General features: G+C 37.5%; 1 protein-coding gene across 1 annotated transcript; it reads left to right on the top strand.

Annotated features, from left to right (window-relative positions):
• Window positions 1–7,461: 7,461 nt before the first annotated feature.
• Smp_048550 (synapse formation protein) lies at window positions 7,462–11,400 on the top strand (the record flags this gene model as incomplete). Its single annotated transcript, XM_018788917.1, has 4 exons — window positions 7,462–7,518; window positions 7,556–7,781; window positions 7,816–8,014; window positions 10,806–11,400. The coding sequence occupies exons 1-4, from the start codon at window positions 7,483–7,485 to the stop codon at window positions 11,398–11,400; spliced, it is 1,056 nt and encodes a 351-aa protein (XP_018654412.1). The 5' UTR covers window positions 7,462–7,482.
• Between the last annotated feature and the right edge of the window lie 2,864 nt (window positions 11,401–14,264).

The raw sequence follows: 14,264 nt of genomic DNA, 5'->3' as shown, positions 1-14,264 counted from the left end.
TGCTATAATCAAGTGTTTTTTTTAACAGTAATGGCCCATAGCAAGTTGATAGGGTCATTTCCTTGTTCAAACTTCATGTTTCCCTCCGTTAAAATTCAAGGGGGTTACATGTTCAAACCTTTAGTCTGTAGACTTGATGCGGTTGTTTTTGTCTCAATGGTTCATGGTTCTGCTTGCGTTTCTGCGGATAAAGATGGACTATTATATTAGTTGAGAGAAGTAGAAATGACTTATTGTAAGTAGATATTTGCTTAACTCCATTTCCACTACTTTGGTATTGAACGATGAGTGACAAACTGGAATGTATAAACCAACAATGTATTGAAACAAATGTGTTTAATAAGTCTTTTTGAACGTGATAATATATGCAGTTAATCTATATGTCACTATAAGTATCTAAAACGTAATAGAATAGCATGTTTCGATGAGTCTAATGTACTATTCGTTCTAATTATGTGTGACTGAACAATTGGTAGGAATGTAAGAGATGCAGTTTTACTTCATATCTCAACATAAGACTTTTGTTAAGTTTAAGTCTCTACAAGAATTATGATACAAAACAAACGTAGTATGTAAATTTGTTGATGAGCAAGCGTCAACATAGGGATATCCTATGACAATTTCACCTGTATACTTACTGAAATAGTTATGTTGACTGATTGAACAGAACGGATCTTCTAATATCAAGTGCATATACTTTAAAAGGCAAAGCTAACTAAATGTTGTAGGGGGTGGAAACTGAAATATTTAACTAAGGTAGTATGAGATGATAAGTGGTCAACTATTGATGCGACTGACGGCCACGAAGTATGCAGTTATCTTACACATTATCGTGATTTATCCATTTAGAACACACGACTGTTACTCTTCTTGAGAGTATGGGCCGTCGATCAGATTTCGCCTTTCAATTCTGTCCTAGGCTTCCCATTCCAGGTGTTTCAAATTGCCATCCATTCTTTTATGTCTGCTTACAACTCCACACGCTATGTTTTCTTTGGTCTTCCACTTTTGTTTTCAAGATTCCAAGTTAGGTCTCGTCTCGTGATGCAGTTTGATGAACTCTGCAATATGTGTCCTGTACACTACCGATCCTTGCGGAATCCGGCCTGTTGATCTCGTAGTCAGGCCTCTACCGAATACTTTATCCGATTCAGCAACACTGTTGAAGACTTTTCGTGATACCGATAGTAGTGTGCTGCCCCTGTAGTTCACACATTTGTTCAGATCTACTTTCTTTGGTATTGTAGGGCCAGTGAAATGTCACTGAGCCCTAGCCAAATCATACGGCAGTTGAGACACTGAATATCGAATAGATCATCTATCCCTGTCAAGGACAATCAACGTTCATCAGTTAATCATACTCCATGAACCAACCCATGTGGCAGTGGTCTTACTTTCGCATGTATCTACTTTGACTAATATATTTCTTTAATAATTTCATTTGTGTTGTACAGTTTTCAGAGCATCTATAGTCGCTTGATACGTCGATGGGGCAATCCACGTAAGGTGCTGACTGCAAGGTGTTAAGCCGACGTTAGTTGATTCGTCTAACTCTAGTAGGCCCCCAATCATTTGGCATAGATAGTCTACGTTGGTGATCTACAGTACCTTGTTTAAGTGTCTTACTTTCCAGTCTGTTAGCACTTGTTCTCCATCCTTAATTTTACTGAATAGAGCATTTTTGTAGTCACCTCTGTCTGAATTCACTGCTTCAACTGGTATATTATCTGCCCCTAATGCATTTCCACTTTTGATTTTTCTGACGGCCATCCTAATTTTCTCGATAAGTGGTAAAGTTACATCTATAGGGGTGTCTCTGTGTGTTGCTTCGGTGTCCGGTGCTCTTCCCATCTGTTCCTCTGTGCTTGAATCTCAGTGATTAGCTTGCCTTATTTATGCTTGACTGTTCTCTTTAGTTTACAGTATCTCCCAGCTAGTGTCTTCGTTGTTTCATTCCGCAGTCTCATATTTACATCTTTTGCACCTTTTTTGTTGTCACTGATAGGTCTTGTACATATTTCTGTTTGTCGACTCTAAAGCTCTTCTTCACTTGATTATTCGCTTCAGTGTATTCTGCTTGTGCTTTGACTTTCCTTGCTCTTGTTCAGTCGTTAGTTGCTTTCTACTTGTTCTTCCCTTCCTGAATCTTGCTCAGATTTTCGATAGACATCTGTTCCTAATGGTGATGCTGCCTGCGGCACAGATTCTCCTGACATGTTGAAGTTTGTGGTTCTTTGATCCCTTTCCAATTGTCTTCCACGGTAGCGCCATCTTCCTTGAGCGGATCTTGTACGGCTTGAAACCTGTTGTTGAGAGATATGTTGGATTTGTTAGTATCACTAAGGAAGGTTGTACTGAACCTTTGTAATTCTGTTTGTCCAGTTGTCCAACGCTTCTTTAGCTTCAATTTCATCTTGACAACAACTAGGTGGTGATCTGGAGCTATCTCAGCTCATCTCATAGTTCTCACGTCTTCCGTTGACCTGATTATTTCACTGATACAAATATAATAATAATAATTTATTCTCAAATAACATTGTTACATGAGGCATGCCGGTTTACAGGCAAGATCAAATTGTTAAAGAAGTTACAATTTTCACTGTTGAAAATTACTCAGCTGGGTTGATATTTCATAAGATATGAATGTAAATGGATTTCATAAGGAACATGTCAATATCAATATCACACTTGGCGCACTTTATGGAAGTAGCGTTGCAACATACAACTGATGGTCGAGAATAGATACATGCGAAGTTGGGGCTTTTAGAAGTTTCGAACTTATATCCCTCCAGAATATCGGAAGCATTAATAACGGTGTAGGACGAAGTCACCCGTGCCATTTCGGTGGAGTATCTGCAGGAGGCTGAAAAAGGTGTAAGAAAAAGGAAGGACGAAAAGCAGAGCACACAATTTTCATGGAGGAATGGTTAAGGTATAACCATTTAGTCTATTTGTCTGTTACTGAAGTATTTATTAGGTAAGAACATACTAATGCGTTAAAGAAAAATAAGTGTGGGCAAGGTATGAGTGGATAAGGAACTGTATAAATGAAGGTAGTTCAGAAGGAAGTATGGAATTGTGTAATTATAAAATAAAGTGCTGAAAACAGTATTCCGATACAAATGGCTGTCTCCCTTTTTTTTCGAAGCTGTTTGAACTCTCTTTTTTTTTGTTTACAGATTTTATAGGGTATAGAGTGGGCTTCGCTTTTAGCCAATTGTCTAGTTTGCTTGTATTAGGATTACTTGGTAGGAAGCGGAACCAATTCAGCTTTTTTTAGCATGATTCAAAGTGGTATTTTGCATGAATAATTTCGCATCAATACCGTTGGTTCGTGACATCCCACTAGACATAAGGAGCCGTAATTAATATGTTCTGCCACACAGACACGGGTGGATTGAAGTTATCTCCCCACCATCATGTTTGCTGGTCAGTAACGCCACCCTCCCTCCTTTTATGATGTTAGGCTCTCTTACGTTTGTGGTCGGTATGAATATTGCTTTTATCAAGGACCATATTTGGAATACACTGTCTCTACAAGTTCCATGTTACAAGCAAATAATCGACCTGGTTCTGTGTAGTGTGGTCCGGTGGTGCCCATGTAACTTGTGGGTGTTTTGGGGGAATATTTTATTGTCTATGACCATTTTTGGATGAATAGAAATTTGCAAATATTTCATCGTTTTTGTTCATTTCTACCAATCCATGTCGTTCCGTGGTATCTTCATTCCCGGCGTTGTCCGTTCCGATATTAGCCTTTGATTTTTTCATCAGGGTGGTCAGACTTTTTTCTAAGTGCTTCGCTACGATCGACTGCAGCCTCTCATATTACTGATCTTCACCGTCTTCATTGCCATCATTGGTAGGTGCTTAACATTGGATAACATTCATTGTAATATCCTCCTTCGTTTAGAGGGATTCTCTGATGCTTCTATATCTATGAGATGTCCATCCTATAGGTGCTTTTCGTGCTTCCTACCTGTGTGTAAAGAACATTTTCTTCATATCCAGAGTACGACAGCATCTCCCGAATTCAATCTTTTCTGTCCAGCTTGGGTCCAGTAGGTTTCACCTATTTCAAGAACTGCCAAGTTGTATCTGCTCATTTTCCTAGCTATTCGATTGGTCCTTCCGATCTCCCACATTGTCCGAGCATTCCATGTACCTATGTTAGTTGTTGTTTCGGTTGTTAGATGGAGTATCAAACTCTTGACTTCGAAGAATCTCATCTTTCATTATGAGGCATCATAATTCTCCTGAATGAAGATCGCTCAACTCGGAGTCCAGAGTTTAAACGGTTTAAATTGTTTGTTCTGGTTAGGGTTTTTCAGCAAGGTCGTTCTCTACGGGATAGGGTTGCTGACACCACACTCAACCCTCCGCTTCTGCCTGGCCTGAAGATTGGAAGTAAGCCCAGAGGGGCTACATTTAGAGTTTTAGGCTAAAACATTTAATGTAGATAGGAATGCTATCGTGACCACGCCTGCATGGCTGAGTGATGGCCTTGTTGATTCTTGCCTCCCAGTTCGCCAGTTTGACCTATAAGTGTTTAATGTTGAGTGCGAATCTCAAGAATTATGTATTCATCTCCAAAAATCGTGTGGTTAGGAACCATTGTCACCACTAGCTACATGTTATAATCAGAAGGGTGTGTATTCGCAGAAAGGAATATGTATTCAAAATTATGACAGTGTAGGAAAAATAGTTCCAAGGATTTTCAGACATAGATCCTAAGCGTCAGCGCGTGAATGATAGGGAATATGCTGTATAACATGAGTCAAAACGTGTGCAAATGGATTATCGGCAAACAGTCAGAAGACGGCAGCCAACAAAGTCAGAACTAGGTGTATATGAGAACACATGTATTTAACGGACCGCAACCAGCCTTCCATGCGAATGGTGAACGGCGATAGTGGGAGTTAACTTAAAATAGGTGATTCAACAGACACAATGTTTGTATACATTGAAAAGAACTAAAAAAACTCACTAATAGTGACAGAACTTGTTTACAAATTATGCTTATTTCAACCCACCTGGGATATTTGAGAGTATTTGAATTATATTACAAACTAGTAATTCCAGAAACAGCGCAATTTAATCAAGAAGTATTAGATGAACACGAACGAATGTATTGATACGTGTAGTTAACATATATGATTCACCAGCGAAACAATCAAATGAAAAACATGCATCTGTCTCATACTCATTAGGATAATCTTAGACTTGATTAGGACTTTCTACCTGTGCAAACTTCATATTCGGGCTAACTGGTTCTCTGACTGCTTCGGGAAAACTTGCTATTCCCTCTGATTCACCATAACACTGACTGGGGATTCTACACAACACACATTGTTTTGGAGAATATCCAACATCTGATACAATAACATCAGAAACGTGACTAGAATTCGACTCATTCGGAACATATTTGTCACACTCATTGGGGATACCACTGGAAATAAATCCACTGTGAGGACAAAAGACATTTGATATGACATCAGAATTTGATTTTTCTGAAATATTTCCTTCAAATTTATTAAGAGTTTCATTAGAGAATAATGAATCATTAGGAAAATCAGCATCTACCAAGACTGAATCCGGTTTTCGATCATGATTTGACCCATTCAACATGTTATTTTCAGAGTTGTAGGAAATTTCATCAGAAATATGTGAATTATAATGACAAACCATATCTGGCACAGTAACACGAGAAATCTGATAATGTGGTTGATTAGAAACTTTTGTCTTACAATAGTCTTGGGTTTCATACAACTCTGGACTGCTGTGTGACGTTATTTCGCTTCTGGAAGTTTTGGATAAAGGTAAGTGATTATTGGAAACGTTCAACTTAGTGGAATCACAAATTTTAGCATTAGTTTCAGCGAAATGAACCATGGTATTGCAAACTGACCGAATGTATCCAGCTTTACCACATTTAAATCATTTAGAATTACGAAGTACCCATGAGTTAAATAGGTGAAACGTGCCACAGAACACGCATTTACCAAACTTATGCTCATCTTTGTGAACTGTTTCACAATTTAGTGCATTGTTATCTGAATAACCTTGATTACGTATTGGACTGAGACGACGTAATAAAGTAGTGGAATTCCTGATGTCCTGGGAAATCATCTCATTGAATTTTTTTACTTTACCGCATTCAAACTTTGTATACTTTACATGGTCCAGTAGTAGTTGCTTGAGAGTTGCATAAGGGAGCGAAATCGGCTTGTCTGGAGATGCCAAAGTCTCTATTGAGTTGTATGCTTCTTTTCTGATGAATGTAAAGAAATGGGCCATAACATTAATATCCTCAACACCTTAATTGGTCATAGCCCTGATTTCGAACCTTTCTATGTAATCCCTAAAAGCATCAAAATCTGAATGTATGTCCAACCGTTCCATCACAGGCTCCATCGCGATGTGATAATTAGGAGTATTTGAATTATAGAATAAACTAGCAATCCCAGAAACGATGCACTTTAATCAAGAAGTATTAGATGGGCACGAACGAATGTATTGCAATTGGAATTCAAAACAAAGCAGTCATCAACACAAGGGAATCGTTGGTCCATATAAAAACCACCCCCTCCAAACGCCTGAGAAAAATAACAGTCATAACAATATCTTCTGTATCTTTTAAAAGAAGACTATATTTGTTTGAGTTCAGTAGATAACGATTGCCAAACATCTGCTTATTATTCCCAGATCACTTATTCTGTCATTGACAAGCATTTCCACGTCTTAGTCTTCAGTCTTCATTCATAAGAACAGTAGAACGGTTGATGTGTTAATCTTTACAGCTTGTATGCCAGTTAATAACTAATTTTTGCTTAAAAGGGCTCATTGGTGAAGTCAAAATCACTTCATTAGTTAGTATTTTCTGGTTGCTTGCCGCTATGAGGAAAACAGTGTACTATTCTGAGTTTGTTCGATTATGGTTTTCGAAGCTGTTTGTAAAAATGACGAAGATAGTTATTCTTGGAAAAAGCAAAAAAATAGTACATGTTGGCAGTCAAGTCACCATTTTATATATGGAACCGTAACATGAGGTCACCCTTTATCTTAAAATAAGATATATAGGAAATAGATGTGATCGTTCCAGTGGCACCTAGAGAAAGGTATTAACAAATCATGCTACCAGCTTAATTCCTACTGTTTAAAGAAAACCTGAAATTTGTATATCGCTGATTAGATGAGTAATATCCACTTGAACACAGCGTTCTAAATTAGTTCTCAGGTTGAATTTAACTCAAGTGTAACAAAAAACGATAGAATTAATGTGTAATGACAATCATTATAACTCTAGTCTTTCTAAGAAAAAAGTGAGATGTGGATGATATTTTTCCGTAAACAAGTTCATTATCCTGTCATTGAGACCCAGAAATTAAGGATTTTACTATTTGACTTATCAAAGTTTGAAGTTTGACCCTGCGGGCAGTTTCGAATATTGCTTTGGGAGCGAGTTTTGAGGTTGTCTAGAGAATGAACTCAGGTAGGCTTGTAGAAGTCAAAAGCAAGGTAATTCAATTCAACACGAGAATAATTCCCATTAAAGTTTGGTGCCGAGTTCCGGCGATTCAGTTTCATGGCAGAGGATACACTACAATACAACGCTTTCTATTCCCTACTTGAACGTATTCATATGTTGTTCAACATCCCTTTTGTTATTCAGTATGTCGAGCCAAAAAACGCAGATTTACTACCGATAAGTAATAACAAGAATTTCGAGTTGGCTGTAAATTCTTCGAAGCCTTTACTTAGGATTTTACTTCAGCGAAAAGGTGTGTAGATTTTTAGAACTTTATTCTTGCACAGGTGAGAGTTACGGAGAAATTTACGGATACAAAACTTCTAAACACGGTCTTATACATCGAGGAGCGGCTGACACCCTTCGGAACTTCGGTGGCAGTGAAAAACATCGTCGATCTGAAAAACCCACTATAAGTGTTATGAGTGACTTCCACTTGGTCTCATCGATATTGGATGTCGACATTATACCATGGACATTAAGACGGTAAGAATTTATTCGTTTGTAAGTAGCATCTTATAATATTTACTTGGGCCCACCTAGTTTCCTATAGTTGATGGTTTAAAGTTTTTAAAACACAACCTTTCTGTACACGTCAAAATCTTGTAGATTTTTCGGAATTTCGGTCTTCATAAAAGTCACTGTTTATGTGTGACACAAGAGTTTACGGAAACCATCCGAACAGTGTTATTTAAATTAGTTTCAGTTTCGGTTTATTTAACAAAAAAACTTGCTGTTTTTGATAAGTATAAGAATTCAAGAAAATTGTCTAAATAACTATTGACTCGTCCATGCTATTTGTACTGCTTGTAAGGTATCACGAAGTTACTTTCCATACATAGCAACATATGAACCGTCTTCCCGAGTTATTAAACATAACTTGTGTTGCAGATGTCATCTACATAGAAATTGGCACAAGAGCGTGTTGCACTAAGTTACCATCTCAATCCTCATGGGAGAATAAAACCAACAGGAGAGGTTACTGGAATTCAGGATCGAGAGGTAGATAGGAAGTGAATTCATGTGAGTCCTTGTGACTGGTTCTCAGCTATTTCATCCTGAGTCAGTAGCCACTGATCGTGGTTATTGAATGGATCACCTTCAGGTAGTCTGGGTCTATTTACAGGACTCAGACCAACAGTTAATGACCTTCTAAACTGGTATCACGTTTCTAGTTCGGCCTTTTAAACGCTAAGGTGGTACGGAATAATTGTCAAAACAATGATGTAGCTTCATAGCCCTTTACAGTTTATACGTGAGGGACGTATGTTGCCTGTTAGTAATACTGTGAGAAGACGGTTGTCACAATTGTGGGATCTATTTGTACAGTACATTTCAAACAATATATATGTAAAAAAGTAAAAGCTCAACTGTACAAATTAGAAGGTAAAGAGAAACAAAGGTATCAATTTTAGATGTACGTGGGGAAATGTGCATAGTGATAAAAATTGATAAAAATTCTCTAGATTTACAAGATAACAAGAAGTGAGTACGTTCATGCAACTTATAATGGGATTTGGACCCTGTCAACCGATATAATTTTGAAAGGCAGTTAATTTTCAGATTTTAATAAAAAAGCATGCGATTGACCTATTTTACCCCTGAGACTAAGATCTATTGAGTTCATAGATTAGGTATATCTGTAATCTTGAGGAGACTGATGTCAATGGGTGCCAGCTAACAGGGAAACTACGTCAAAGAAGGATTCCTGACATGTTAATTACACTAATAGCCCCATTAAAACTTGGTAGGTACGATTCGATCAGCAATAAATGACTAGACATCATACTGGTCACTACACAATGATCAATCAGTTGTAAATATTTCATTCCTACAGGTCAATCAAATTCTGAGTAGCTCAGCAAAAAAGGTCTCAGACTCTGAAGTTGAGTAAATCTAGGGAATTTTTATCATTATATCTTTCATACTGTGTTTACTAGCATTTTGCTCATATATTTCCATACTTTTATCAATGTTTAAAACAAATGTATTTTGAAACCCTAACTGAAGCGCAAACCGGGCTGACGAGCAAAATATTGGAGTTATTTAATTTTAAATATAATTTCACTCTTGATATTTTCTATACACTTATAGTTCAGTTATTTCGAAATTTTTTGTCTAAAACCTCATATCAACTTATTTTAATAGTGTTCGTATAACTTTTCTCAGTGGTTTTCATGTTTTTTTGAACTGCTCTTGTTGCACTAATCTGAAGTGTAGCAACTACAATCTTTTTACACAACATGTGATCTAACATATTTTTTAAATATTAATTAATGTATCTTCGAATTTGAGCAATATGTTGTTAATGTTATGAGGATTAATGATGCCGACCAGCTTCCAAAACTGAAAAATAGATGGAGCGGTGTTCGAACCTCGGGGACTCACTGGTTAGGAAGTTCGATTTCCAGCAACTAAGTTACACGTCCAAACCCTACCCCAGCTACTTCATTTTAGCAACTAGGTAGTATCACGCACTCCCGACCGTTGCTGCTACCTTGACGTGGTGGTCGGGCTTGCCTATCGTGATGAAACAATCGAGCTATACTGGCTAGAACAATCGTTCCTCAAGGTCTTACCTTGCCAGCCAGGTCGGTTGAAGAGCGGTAAGATTAAAAGCAGCAAACCCAAGGTCCGAAGGCGAAGTCGTACTACTGACTGTACAGAGGTGTGACAGCAGTAAGGTGTTTCCTTCAAACAACCAGCATAACAGCGATGCTGCCTTCCCACAAGGAGGGGTGGGGTTAGAAAAGGTCGACCCTAAAAATGCACACCTTGCCTTATCCCACGGATATCGGTCTCCGGCGGTAAGGTTCAAACAAGTACGGAGCTAACACAAAAACTACCCACAAAAAGGTCGTGTGTGACCGACCTCAATCAGTTGTCCCTTGGGCACTGCGGTCACGCTCCCAGGTCATTAAGATCACTTATAACCCAATTTCCTTTTCAGATACCCTAGAAGAACCCTTCCACGGTGTGGGCAACCGGGAAGTGGTAACCGCCCTCATATCTCTAACAGGACTGAAGACTGATCATTCACTAGCCCAAACACAGTGTGGTTTGTGGTCAAGTACACGAATCTGTACCTAATAAATGAGTTGTAAAGAAGTCGAAACCTCTGATCTACTGTTTGAATGCCAAGTGCCTTGATTACTAAGTCATCGCTTCACTGTATACAGATTTATCTAGGTCTTTATTCTCTGTCCATATATATATATATATATATATATATATATATATATATCCATCTAATTATTTCTTGTAATTCTTTATTTAGTGTAAGCCTGATCCGTTCACCTGGTAAACAATTTGGTTTAAACATTCGTACTGGTGCAATTCAATATTATACTAAAAATGGTTATGAAACTATTCCAGCCTTTTTTATATCACGTCTAGCTGAAGATGGTATTGCTTATAATACTGGTTTATTAGCTGTTAATGATGAAATTATTGAAGTTAATGGTATTGAAGTTTATGGTAAATCATTAGATCAAGTTAATGATATGATGGTTGCTAATAGTTCAAATTTAATCATTACAATTCGACCAGCTGATCAAAGTATGTGTTTAATTCCAAGAGAAATATCACGTTCACGTTTTTCACAAAGTTCTGATTTATTATATGGTCCAAGAAAAAATATTTCCATAACTGAACGTAGTTCACCATTATTATTATCATCAACGGTGACGACAACGACGACAACCACAAATTATACTCAATCTCAACCACAATATATTCCATCTCAATTATTGTCATCATCATCTCATCCATTAACTAAAACAAATAAATTTAATGGGGATTCAACAACCATTCAAATTAATGAAGAAATTGAAAGTGATGATGATATGAATGTTGGATTAATTACAATATAAATGTATAATTAGGCTTCTTTAATTTACTTATTCTGGTTTTACACATATACATATATTCCTATTCTATTCATTTCATATCAATTTTTATACAAGGTAATGAAAAAAAATTTTTTTGTTTTCTTTTTTTTATATGTTTGTTTATCAGAAGTAAATGGATTTTGTTTAGTATCTATGGAATTGGTTACAGTTAAGCCGGTTTTTTTGTGTTTTTCTTTTTATAGAGAAAAGTAAATATATATAAAGTATTACGTAAGGGGGAAACATATCAGCCATATATATATATATATATATATATATATTTGTAATCATCTATTCAAATATTGAATATACCTCTTTTGCTCTTTCATTCCATTATATGATTACGTAACCGTTTATTGGTTTGTTTAATGTTTCGTTTTTCTTTGTGTTTTTCCGTTGTTATCTCTGTTCCCCATACATGAATAAACACCCCCCACACACGCACACACACACATACACCCCCCCCAAACATACAATTCAAGCTCATACATGTAAACTGTTTTATATCAATGTTATTCATTTGCCTATTTATTTTTTCTTTTGGATATTTCTTTTATGGTTAGTACAAAGTATATTGTGTGTGTGTGTGTCCTGGTTACTATTCTGATTATGGACATAAGTTTTCTTTTTTTTGCTTTTTTTCACTGTTTATTTTTCAATGAATCTTATTATACCTACACATATCAGTAAAAGAAAATTGCTCAATCTATTCATAATTTCACATTCTATTTGCTTTGTGTAATTTAAATATTTACTTTTTTCAGAAATTTAAAAAAAAGAAGGAAATTTGGTAATGTCCATATTGTATTTTGTTTTTGTTTCAAGTTGTATTGCTTAAAGTGTTGTTTTTTTTAGTGTAAGGTAGCTTTGGTAAAGATTGTTTACCCATATATATTGGTTAAACAAGAATGTCCACTTTCCCTAAATGCCCTGGTACGGCCGAGAGTCGGGAGAGTCCGTACTCCCTATCGAAATGCTCTCACATGGCCACGCGTATATAGCCTCTGACAGGGAAGTCCTACTCACTGCCTTCTCGTGGCGGGGGTGTTGTTTACGAAATTGAGAGGACGAAAAGTGAATGCCCGGCGCTTTAACCTGTTTGGTGGACACAGAAAGTCCACCTAGGGAAGTTGGGAAACCCTGATTGCAAACCAATGGTGCACATGGGCTCCAGTATCCTAAGGGAACTAATGGCGTATGAACCAATCGTTGATCACCAGCTACCATGGGACTGCATCTCCTCACAATGCTCCACTGCCTTATGGATCAGACCTTTAGGTCGAAGGCTCGGGGTGTGTCCCCCTAAGAAAACCACCTGCTTCAGTTTTGGCACCTGGACAGTAACCCAGCCCTCACACAAATGAAATGAGATTTGTGAGGCGCATATGTATCCGGTGCTTCCTTGTACTAATATTTATGTGTTTAAATAAAATAAAATAATAAATTCTTGTTTAACTTTGTTGTTGACATGCTTTTAGAGATAACAGTTTCATTATCTGAATCTCCAAGAGTTGAACTTTTATCGGGAGACTCACTTGTTGTTGACTTAGAATACTCCGATGACATAGTTGTATTTTTGGTGAAGACGCTGACAAAATGCAGAGTCTTCTGACTGCTATAAGCAACTATGCAGGCATGTTCGGGATGCGATTCTCCATCTCGAAATGCAAAGTGTTACTTCAGGATTGGGTTGCATCGACACCTGAACTAATGATAGGGAGTGAAGTAGCTGAGCGTGTTGACCGCTTCACTTATCTTGGGAGTCTCATCAGCCCTTGTGGTCTGGTGTGTGACGAAATCTCAACACGGATACAGAAGGCTGATCTAGCTTTCGCCAACTTGCGTTATTTATGGCGTAGGTGAGATATTCGTCTAGCAACCAAAGGACGGGTTTACTGTGCAGCAGTTCATTCCGTTCTACTTTATGGCAGTGAAACATGGCCGACAAGAATAGAGGATATTCGTAGGCTGCTAGTATTTAATCATAGGTGTCTTCGAAGCAGTGCTTGTATATCCTGGGACCACCGGGTAAGTAATGCAATTGTTAGGAAACGGATACTAGGTAATGATGGGAAATCGATTGATGAATTAGTGAAAATTCATCAGTTGAGATGGCTGGGACACGTGTTACGTATGCCCGACCAACCACCGACGCGCGATGTTTTATGGTGTAGGAGTAGGTTGGAAGAAACATAGGGGCGACCAAACCAAAACGTGGCACAAATCCATGAAGTCACTGACAAGTGGACTGAGCCATGTTGGTAAGTGTAGACTACTTGGTTGGGATCTGCGAGATGATAGCAATCGATGGTTAGAGATCTTGAATGACATGGCTCAAAATCGTTTGCAATGGTGAAGGTGCATCCACTCTATGTGTTCTCTCAAATTCTAATCTTCTGAATTCTTCATGTCCCTATCCTTTTTCTCTTTCCAAATTTATTTCACTGGATTATACTCCTTAAATAACATCTTCAAACCCTAATCTTCCACATTAATGCTTAAACTCTTACTACTTCTACCACTATGGGATTTGAATCGACAACTTCATCTCTGTGCTAATGTGGTATGGCAACTCGAACTGATGTACGTACGTACGAAGTTCTACGTTGTGACTGACTGACTTATTGATAGTTTAATTAGCAGACTAATGTGAGATTAGAAATTGTTGAGAATGAGGATAAATTGGATAAGTATTTCACCCTAGTATTCGACTCCTTAGCAGTGTGTGTACACATATGAATTCACCAAGGATCGTGATATGCATACCCTCAAGCTTTATGGTGAATATATTTCCAATTTTAGGGATTTGGGATATTATCCGGTTGTTATATATCTGAAACTAGTCT

Source organism: Schistosoma mansoni, chromosome W (genome assembly GCF_000237925.1).
Source record: "Schistosoma mansoni strain Puerto Rico chromosome W, complete genome".
In the NCBI taxonomy this organism is placed as follows: Eukaryota; Metazoa; Platyhelminthes; class Trematoda; order Strigeidida; family Schistosomatidae; genus Schistosoma; species Schistosoma mansoni.
The sequence above is the reverse complement of the archived record's forward strand: the minus strand, read 5'-3'. Positions and strand labels throughout refer to the sequence as shown.